The sequence below is a fragment of the Fistularia commersonii genome, chromosome 35, assembly GCF_037954325.1.
Source record: "Fistularia commersonii isolate RoL2024-O1a breed Wild chromosome 35, RoL_Fcom_v1.0, whole genome shotgun sequence".
Lineage (NCBI taxonomy): Eukaryota > Metazoa > Chordata > Actinopteri > Syngnathiformes > Fistulariidae > Fistularia > Fistularia commersonii.
The window spans coordinates 94,379-105,000 of record NC_141318.1 but is presented as its reverse complement, the minus strand read 5'-3'; the positions used below and the strand labels follow the sequence as shown (position 1 = coordinate 105,000).

Sequence of the window (10,622 nt, the reverse complement as noted above, 5' to 3'; positions counted from 1 at the left end):
CCTTGGAAGGAGACACGGCGTGCGACCCGACTTGCATCGGCCCTCGGGGTTCCTGGCGGGTTCCCGACCCTCCTCCGACGACCGCGCACATTCCGCACATTCCTCGGGGCTGAGGAGAACATCGCCGAGCGTAAAATGTGAGACAGATGCAGCGTGGAAGAGGACGTGGCCGAGGAGACCCCGAAGGAACCGACAGAGCGGAGACCGCGTTCCAGGCTCACAATGGAGTCCTGTGTTCCAGAGGGTGGAGGTCCGGGGGGAGATGTCCTCCTTCCACAAACACGGCCAGAGGCCAGTGATTTGGAACATCACAACCTTTCTTTCCTTCCAAGATGCCTCTCGGAAGCGGACGCTTCAGATCGACAGAGCTTTCCGGTTTGCCTCGAGGCGGAGAAGACCGAGGCCACCTCGCTTCCGCTGGTGGAGCCGCGTGACCTCTGCAGAACCTCCAGAACCTCCAGCCCGGCACCAGCGGGAAAGACGGGATCAGAGAACCCTGACAGAAAGATCACCTTCCGCTCGCCTGGTGGACCGGAACGCGGTGGCGAAACCTTCTCCTCAGGCGGCGGGTGGGTTTCCCGTCTGTCTCTGCTGACGTTCACGTCCCGAGGAGCTTCGGGTCCACACAAGGACCTCGCGTGGAGGTCGGAGTCCGGAGCCGTAACTTTGGTGGCGATGTCCTGCTTTGGTCTCCTGATGGTGGCTGAGATCTTCTCCAGCACGTGCGGTGAGCCTGCGGCGTGCGTGACGCTAGCAGGAAGCCGAACTGGTGTCTTCTTGGCTGGTGTTCTGAGTCAGAGTCCCAGATGTTCTCCTTGGAACATTTGCAGTTCTCGTGTGAATTATTGACAAAATTTGAGTCAGGAAGCAGCGGATCTTCTCAGGAATGCCACTAATCCATGTGATGATCCATCCCAGGCCTCCTCTGAGAGGAGGGTCATCAGGCCGGCCAGCACCCTCTGGGGGGCGGGATGGTCCAGGACACAAAACCCAGTGGAGGTCCCGTGCTTGGACCCGGTGGTGGTCCAGCCAGTTTGTGATTGTATTATTTTAGCTTCTCTGTTGGAAGCAGTGGCACCAGAGACGGAGATCTGAGCTGGTCTCACAGAGCAAACTGGAGTTACCGGAGTTCTGGACACACTCTTGAAGGACCGATTCCCCCCCAGAACTTGTACTCGTGCAAAATCTCGGCTGATGTGAATTTCTCTCCCGTTCAGTTTCAGGACCTTCAGGTGGACAGAGAAGCTCTGCTGACCTCCAACCGGAGCCTGGCGGAGGAGAGCCTGGCTCGGAGGCCTCGCCTCCTCAGCGGCAAAGTCCAGCTGGTGGAGAAGTACCGCGAGCTGTCCAACCTGGCCACGGCGTGCCTGGAGAAACAGAGTCAACTCGGTGAGTAGAGCAGCCAGGAGAAGAAGGTTCAGGATCTCCGGGGTGCCAGGTCGAGATGAGGAGGTCAGCGGATCAAATCCCAGGCCTGATCTTCTGGTAGCCTGATCCCTGCGTGGGCCCCGCTTGAAGGCCTCCGCCGGAATCCAGAAGATCCGATCCAGTCTGGACAGCCGCCAGCAAAGAGCGGAGAAGCTTCCGGCTGCCGGGAGCTCCTTCATGGGAACCGAGGAGCAGATGGAGGACCGGCGGGAGGCCTGCAGCTGTCTTCCAAGAGTTTGTGGGGCCAGAGGGGCCTGGTCTTTGTTGAGGCTCTCCAGAGAAGCTCGAACCCTGAATGCGAAGGTCCTCGGGGGGCCTGAGGACCCACGGCAGGAGCAGGTGACGCCATCGACCGTCGCATTCCTCTCCGGAGGAGACGCGTTCGGTTCGCATCTCCATGGCGACTCCCAAGGGTGGGGCTCCTGCTGCTGACGAAGGCGGAAGCTCCATGGAGGTGTGGACTTCCGGCCGGTGTGTGGTCTTCACGCCACCTGGCGGAGAAGAAAGGCATCCTTCATTTGCAAAACATCTGATTTTCTCCTGAGGCGCAGAGGAAGCGTCGAGAGGTTCTGCTGCCGGTCGGTGAGACGGCGACTTCAGGGCAGCTTCTCCCGCCTTTGTCTGCTCCCGGATCTGCTCATCACTGCTGCTCCTCTGGACCTTGGACCTCCTTTTCACCCCGACTGTGTTTCTTCATGGCCTCCTACATCCTGCTCTTCTCCTGCAGAGTTGTTTTGCACCAGGAGAACATTGGTCTGGTTGCTTCTGGGCTGAGCCTGGAGACCTGGGTTTGGAAGCCGGTCCTGTTTGTGGGCAGAACTACGTTCCTCACACTTTGGTTTCCTTCTTCCAAACCGTCAGCTGCTTCTGAGAATGCCACGGGAACATGAATTCCAAGAATCCTTCCCGTTTCCACGGCGACCGTCATGCCAACAAACAACATTCTTCGCAACCTTCGCCTGAAAAAGCGTCTCCTTCTCGACTCCTCTGTTTCCACGCTTCGAAAACCAACAAACACCTGCCAACATCTGGATGGGCTGCGGTTGGAACCGTGCTCAGCCCGTGGGTCTACCCCTCCGGGTCTGCTGGCCTCCAAGAGCTCCACCTCCCCGGTTCTGTGTTGGGGACTTTCCACTGCGATGGGAGCAGCAGAGTCCTGAGTCACTGGAGATGGAAAATGAAGGTTCTCTGCCGGTTCTCCGTCCGTGGTGAACCGTCTCAGAGCAGGTTCCTGGTGAAAGCATCCATCGGGTCAGAGTAACCGTGACAACAGGACCAAGAGGGGTTCGGCGGTCATTGGCAGGAGGTCCTGCTCGAGCGGAACCTCGGCTTCGGAGCTGCGTTTACGCGTCAGCGTATCTCCTCAGGGTTAGGGTTAGGGTAACCCCCCCCGGGGTTTGGACCAACCAGCCGCTCCGAACGGTAAGAACACACAGGGACGGACGCTGAAGGGCCTGAAGAATAGAACAACCTGGAGACACCAGGATGGAGATAGAGCCTGACGGAGCTACGGTTCTGTTGGCCGGAGGCTGAGGTGCATCCAGTGTTTGAGAAGATCGGTCAAGCTCAACAAACGGAGGCCTTCCTGCCATCAGGAAAGCCACCTCTCTGGATCAACGCATGGGTGGGACCTCTTTCAATCCCACATGATCGAGACCGAGCGTCGGTCCGGAACGTTCTCGAAGGTTCCCGCATAAGCCATCTCTCGGAGTTTGGTCACGTTCCCTGTGGAGGTGCCGACCTTCTCCCTCAGAAGCCGTCCAGCGGTTCAGACCCGGGTTTCCGCTTCCACTGAGGTCTGACCTGGTTCCGAGGCAGGAAGCAGCAGTTCTTCCTCTGATGAGTCACAGAGAGCCAAGGTGGAGACACGACAGGAAACCTGGCTCGGAGAGAACACAAACATCTCCGGACTCCGGGGAGCCGGGGTTCCACGGCTGCGGGCGGAGCCTGGAAACGGATGGTTGCGAGGCCAGAACAAGGAGAACCTCAATCCCGTCAATCAAACCTTTCATCCTGGACCGGTTGTGGAGCAGAGTCTAACATTGTGGAGCTTCCTGCTCCTGCTGCTCCTCCTCCATCTGTGTCTGAACCTCCTCTGAACCCCGGACCACCAGGAGAGCGTTGTTCATCACCCGGAACTATCCGGAAAGGACCCTGAACAAACCGCTGAGCCCCGTGGACACGCCCCAAGCACCCCAGGAAGTCCAGGACAATCCTTCAGAACCAGGAGCTGCTGAGGTTCTGATGACAACCTAGTACTGAAGACAGCCTGAAGTACTGCAGACCCCGCAGTACTTGGTGACCTCTTTGACCTATTCGGTGCTCTGAGGGAAGGAGGATCCTCCGCTGGCTAACGTTCCTAGGGATCCTCAGACAAGTGGTCTTTGACTGTATCTGGCGTCTGCAGGGAATAGATGGAATACAACTTCTGTTCTTCTTGTTCAGCGCCGCCTTGCTGATGGTGACTAGCAGCGTCTTGGTCCCTCTGCAGATGGACTTACCTTCCCCATGGAGCTCCAGAATGCTGAGGGTTCACTAGACAGGGTCCTGGTCCGTTCCTGTCCTGATTCTGCTAATCGGTTGGCCGCCGCATAGCGGTTAGCAGCCGCTTATCTGTTAGCCACCGCCAAACGGTTAGCAGCCATTAATATGTTAGCCGCCGCTACTCCACATCATGGAAACGCACGCCGGCCAGACGTCCGAGCTTCCTCCGCCTGCGCCGTGGTCTCCTCCAAGGTCTCCTGCAGCTTCAGGCCACAGCGGCATGTTGACATCAGCTGTTTGCTCTGAGGGCGCTGCTGAGCGCGCTCACTGCGTTCACGCCAACTGTCACATCAATCAGGCTCTCCCATCGTCTCCTTCCACGCATTGTCTTCTCCGGGCCCTGGAGGCTGATGGAAGAGGTCTATATGGGGGGAGGAGATAAAGGAGGTCTACATGAGCGTCGAACCTGATGGTCCCGGCTGATCCCCCCCACGCACATGTTCTCAGAGTGTGTGGGGTCCGTGGAGAAGCGAAAGGTCTGGTGTGCGTCTTCTGACTCCACGTCAGTGGAGAGCCTGCAGGTGCCCATAGGTTCCACTGTTCCAGCTCTGTGGAACAGAGGAGGCCCTTTCTGGGGGAGCAGGGCTGGTTCTGCTGGAAGCTCTAATCATCTCACCCCTTCCCCCCCCAATGTAGGTCACCTCCATCTGCTGCTGGAGTGTTTGTTTCCCTGGCTGTCTCCTCCCATCTCCCCGCTCGCTGCCGCGGGTTCAGGAACGCCGCCACGGCTTCTGATGTTATCACAGCAGAAGGTCAGAAGTCTGGTGGACCTTCATCCGCCTCGGAGTCTTCACTGAACCCACTTTGATAGTCACGGACCTCCACAGAAGCTTCACAGAACATAAAGGACCAGGAGAAGCGCCCCAGCTTCAGTCCTCAGAGACCTGGTCGGACACCCCAGCAGAAGAACGAGAACCATCTTGTCTGTCGTTTCAGTTCCAAGCATTCAAGACCTTTCTCTCGGTTTCCATGGAAACTGCTGTGGGTGGAGCTCCAGTCATTAGATTCATCAGTGTGACCTTCATCTGACCCCAGTCTCAATGACCCCGGTCTGACCCGGGGGGGGGCATAATGAGCACACAAGCCCGAGGGTGGGTGGGTGGGTGGGTGTGTGTGTGTGTGTGTGTGTGTGTGTGTGTGTGTGTGTGTGTGTGTGTGTGTGTGTGTGTGTGTGTTACATGCTCCGCCCCCTCCAGTCACACTGCTGCTTCTTCATTCATGTGTTCACATGAATTCTTCAATGAAGATTAATTTCCTTTCATCTTTATTTCAAGTCTGATTTCACTGAATCCCCCTCCTTTGATCCGAAACCATCAAAGATATTTTTTTTTAACTTTAGATTTTAAAGTTTAGGACCTGAATGGAAAAGTCATAACACCCCCCCCATCCCAATGAACTCCCTCCTCTCTTTAATTCTTAAAAATCATTCAATAGTAATCCCTCACCTTCCTGCTTCCTGTCATGTGACCATGTCTGTCAGCCCCCCATGATTCAGAAAATAGTGTGTTTAGGCCCACACACACACACACACACACACACACACACACAGTTCCGAGATGAATGTGAGGTAGGACCAGAACATGTTTGAGAAGGTCAGGCTGTACTGAAGAACCCCCCACCCCCTGCAGTTCCTGGGCTTCCCTTCCACCTCTGAAGTCCTCGTGGTTCCTTCGGGTCTCACCAGTCTCTCTGTGTGGTTGCAGAGGCTCAAGTCAAGAAGCAGAACCTCCAGGCAGCGCAGAACCTCCTGCAGGAAGAGGTGTCTCGAGCAGAGGACCAATCAGAGGTAAGTTCTCTGACTGCTTCCTTCACAGCTCCTTACTGATGATTCCTCCATGAACGACCTCCTCGTCCGTTGCATGCTGGGGTTCTTCTTTGGGTCGACTTCTCAACGGCAACAAGCTGGAACTCCAGCTGCTTGAGAACAGTTAAAGGACCCAAAGGGTGAAAGATCATCAGAGGCGATAGTATGGCTGAGGGCCTCACCTTCATCCTCACCCTCACTGCCAGCACACACACACATACACACACACACACACACACACAGGTGAGAACCTGTTTTTAATACCTTGAGTATCTGGATGTTGTGGCTCCTAATCCAGAATCTGATCCTGATCTGCTGATCAATACAGTCGGTTTGGATTGGTTTCTTCTTCGAGACAGGCAGGCACAATGATAATTGGTCACATGTCAACCAGTTCATGGATCTTCTTCATCTACCTACTCCGTGCATCCTCTTCTCCAACGAACTTCATCTCCTCTGTAAATCTTCTCTGTGGTCTTCCTCTAGACCTCCTGGCTGAAATCCTCCACCTACTTGATCTCCAATCCCTGTAGCCTCATCGTTCCACCCGAGGTCCTCTCATTCACTCACATATATTCTGTCTTGCTGCGACCAACCTTCATTCCTCTCCTTTCCAGAGCATACCTCCACCTCTATATTTTGCTCAACCTGTTCTCTGCTTGCACTCCAGATCACAGGGTCATCCACAAACATCATGGTCCATGGGGATTCCTGTCTAACTTCATCTGTCAGCCTGTCCATCACCATTGCGAACAAGAAGGGGCTCAGAGCTGAGCCCTGATGGAGTCCCACCTCCACCTTGAACTTCTCTGTTACCCCTACAGCACACCGTACCAGTGTCTCACAGCTAGCATACATGTCCTGCACCAGTCTAACATACTTCTCTGCCACTCCAGACTTCCTCATACAATACCAGAGCTCCTCTCTTGGCACCCTGTCATATGCTTTTTCTAGGTCTACAAAATCACAATGCAGCTCCCTCTGGCCTTCTCTGTACTTTTCTATTAGCATTCTCAACGCAAATACTGCATCTGTAGTACTCTTCCTTGGCATGAAGCCATACTGCTGTTCACAGATGCCGACTTCTGCTCTCAGTCTAGTTTCCACTACTCTTTCCCATAACTTCATTGTATGGCTCATCAACTTTAGCCCTCTATAGTTACAAAAAAGGCACCATCACACTTCTCCATTATGCAGGCATCTTCTCAATTCTCTAGAAATTTCCACACCTCCACAGGTCTATCATCAGGACCAGCTGCCTTTCCACTCTTCACCCTCTTCAATTCCTTCCTCACTTCACTTTTACTAATCTCTGCTCCTTTGTGGTCTACAATAGTCACCTCTTCTATCCTTGCCTCTCTTTCATTTTTCTCATTCATCAGCTCTTCAAAGTATTTCCATCTTCTCATCACTCTTCTAGCATTTGCCTCTCTATCTTTAATCACCTGGACCAGTTGTCCATCCTTTCCATCTCTATCTCTCTGTTTCGCCAACCTGTATACATCATTCTCACCCTCCTTACTATCCAACCGAGCATACAAGTCATCGTATACCCTTTGTTTGGCTTTTACTACCTCTACCTTTATCTTACGCTGCATCTCCCTGTACTCCTGTCTGTTCTCTTCAGTCCTCTCAGTATCCCACTTCTTCTTTGCTAACGGCTTTCTCTGTATATACCGCTGTACTTCCTCATTCCACCACAAGTCTCTTTATCTACTTTCCTTCCAGACGACACACCCAATCCTCTCCTACCTGTCTCCCTGATCACATTAGCTGCAGTTGTCTAGTCATCTGGAAGCTCACCCTGACCACCCAGAGCCTTTCTCAATTCCTCCCTGAAAACCATGCAACACTCCTCCCTTTTCAGCTTCCACCGCTTTGTCCTCTGCTCTACCTCTGTCCTCTCGATCTTTCTTGTCACCAAATTCATCCTACAAACCTCCATCCTACGCTGCCTGACTACAATCTCACCTACCACTACTTTGAGATCATTGATGTCCTTCAGATTGCATTGTCTATACAAGATGTGGTCTACCTGCATCCTCTGACCTCCACTCTAATATGTTACACTATGTTCCTGCCTTTTTTCCAAGAAAAGTGTTCACTACCGCCATTTCTATCCTTTTTGCAAAGTCCACCACCATCTGTCCCTCTGCATTCCTATCCTGGAGACCAAACCTGCCCATTGCCTCTATTGCCTTCACCAACATGTTCATTGAGGTCTGCGCCAATTACCACTCTTCTACTTGGTCTATACACAATGTAGTCTACCGAGGGAGGAACAAGCTGGACCCTCTGCTGCATGCTGATTTTTGTTTGCTGATGTTTGGGTGCAGGAGCTGCTGGAGAAGTTTATGGAGGGCAGCGTAGGCCTGGATGGATTCCTGGACTCCTTCCAAAGCTCCCGCAAGACCTACCACGTCCGCCGCGCCCAGGCCGAGAAGATGCAGGAGGCGATCCGGGCCCGGCACCCGCCGGGGAAGGGCCAGCAGGGGAAGGAGACTGAGGGTCGGGAGTTGAGTAAGGACTCGGAGCTCCAGCAGGAGGTTCAGCAGGAGGTCCAGCGGCCTAACGGGTTCCTAGCACAGACACCCCTGCGGGTCTTCCAGGTTCGCTACGGCCTCACGCCCGCCATCCTCCTGCCCCATTACCCCGCCCCCACCCAGCAGCCTGGCACTGCCCACCCCGAACCCCCGCCAGGCCAGACCCGCCTCCTCTGCCCCGCTCCCTCTCTGACGGCCCACGGCCAGCCGGTCGGGCTGCGGGTCATCGGGCAGCTGCCCGGCGGCTGGCCGGCCGGCAGGAGGCCGGTCCGCCTGCAGCAGCTCTACAGGCCCCTCCCCCCTCAGCCGGAACCGCCTTTCCGGTAGAACCCGGGGGGGTCCACACGAAGCCCCCTGCAGAGCTGGAACTGCTTCTCCGGTAGAACCCTGGAGGCGGGGTGTCGGTGCAGCAGCTCTGCAGGCATCGCCCCCACAGCTGGAACAGCCTGAAGAACCCCGTTAGGGGGGTTCCATGGACAGCACCACCCCCACAGCCGGAACCCCCTTCTGATAGAACCTGGGGGGGGCAGAGACGCAGGACCAGAATCGAAGCGTTCCACAAAGACTGATTCGGAAGAGGACCGGACGTAGCAGGTTCTGAAATGGGGTTCTCCTGCGAAGCCTGCTGGTGACTCTGACTGAAAGGAACTTTGTTTTCTTGAACCCTGAAACAACCCTCTGTTCACGTTCACATTCTTCTGCTTGAACCTCAAGATCTTTGCTCCTCCGGGCTGAAGGTTTGAAGAGAACTTCAAAAGTTGCTCCTCGAGGAGTAGCTGACGGTCGGACGTTCTCATGGACATTTATTTATTCATGGAACCTCCTTCAGAGTCCTGTTTGCCAGCTGAACGAGGAGACGCTCTGCTCTCCCTCAGAGTGAAGAAGATTCATCAGGAGGAGGAGAAGGATGGAGATGGAAGGAAGGGAATAAGAAAAGGAGAGGGGAGGGGCAAAGAAGAGGAGGTTTCCTTTCCCCTCCTCCTCCATCTGAGGAGTTGCTGGCATCAGAGCTTCAGACCTGAGAAGATTGTTCTGAAGGCACTTAAAAGGCGTTCAGGCATCTCATCTCCAGTTTCCTGCCGAGGACAGAAGGCCAGTCCGATCAGGGTTCCATTTGATGCTGCAGATGTAGTCCTGCTCCTCTGACTTTCTCAGTCATTGTCCGATGGTTCTAAATGAACTTAGTTTCTTGGGCGTTCCTTCAAGGTTCTCATGGGCTGACCGTGAGAGCTTCTCCATTTCCACTTCCTGTTTCTGAAAAAAAAATTAAATGTAGTTTCATGTCTGGTTCCAAGCCTCTTCTTTCAGGAGGAAGGAGGAACGTTTGTCTTGTCGGTCTGAACTTTACATCCGTCAGTCCGTCCAGGTTCTATCTGGTCCCTCTTCGAGGTCTTCCTGCTTCTTCACGTCAAGGAAACGATTTGGAATAAAAGTGAACATTTTTTCTGAACAAATAGTTTTCATTTATTTATTGATTAAAAAAAAGGACCTCCAAAATCCATTTTCTGTTTTTGTTTTCTGCTAAAGGTTTGTCCTGTACATTACATTACATTGCATTACATTACATTACATTACATTACATTACATTACATTACATTGCATTACATTGCATTGCATTGCATTACATTGCATTGCATTTGGCAGAAGCTTTTATCCAAAGCCACTTACAATAGAGGACATAAGGACTGCAAATACACTTGCAAATACAAGATGCACAGGAAATCTACAGAACAGTGAGCTGGGGTTAGTGAGGGTTTTTTTTTTTTTTTTGACAGACACACAAACGTACACACACACACACACACACACACTGCATAGCCTAACTTGCTGCCTAACCTGATCTGGGGCATCAGCGCAGTAAAAAGTCCTGAAAGAGAACAGTTTTTACCTGTTTCTTGAAGGTTAAGAGAGATGATGCTAGTCTTGTTGCTTCCGGAAGTTTGTTCCACCACTGAGGTAGTAGAACGGAGAACAGTTTTGCCTGAGATCGCTTAGAGCGAGCAGAAGGTACTGCTAGTAGGTTTGTATTAGAGGAACGCAGCTCTCTGCCGGGAACATAAGGTCTTATCATTTGGTTCAGATATGCTGGACCTGTTCCTGAGGTGGTTTTGAAGGCCAGGGTCAGGACCTTGTGCTTGATCCTGGCAGCTACTGGATGAACAGAGGTGTAACATGAGCCCTTTTGGGTTGAGTGAATACCAACCGTGCTGCAGCATTCTGTACCATCTGCAGTGGTTGGCTCCTGTAGGCTTTTATTTTGGAAGGATCGATAACATTTTTATTGATTAGCTTCCTTTCAAAGT

At 53.3% G+C, this 10,622-nt stretch overlaps 1 protein-coding gene across 1 annotated transcript in view; it reads left to right on the top strand.

Moving 5' to 3' along the window:
* The window catches only part of vps37d (VPS37D subunit of ESCRT-I), a 12,006-nt gene extending 2,401 nt beyond the window's left edge, over positions 1-9,605 (top strand). Inside the window, exons 2-4 of the mRNA XM_086142774.1 lie at positions 1,218-1,389; positions 5,676-5,758; positions 8,113-9,605. Coding sequence (XP_085998900.1) covers positions 1,218-1,389; positions 5,676-5,758; positions 8,113-8,646 — 789 coding nt within the window. The 3' untranslated portion in view covers positions 8,647-9,605. The remainder of the gene's footprint in view (positions 1-1,217; positions 1,390-5,675; positions 5,759-8,112) is intronic.
* The last annotated feature ends 1,017 nt before the right edge of the window (positions 9,606-10,622 follow it).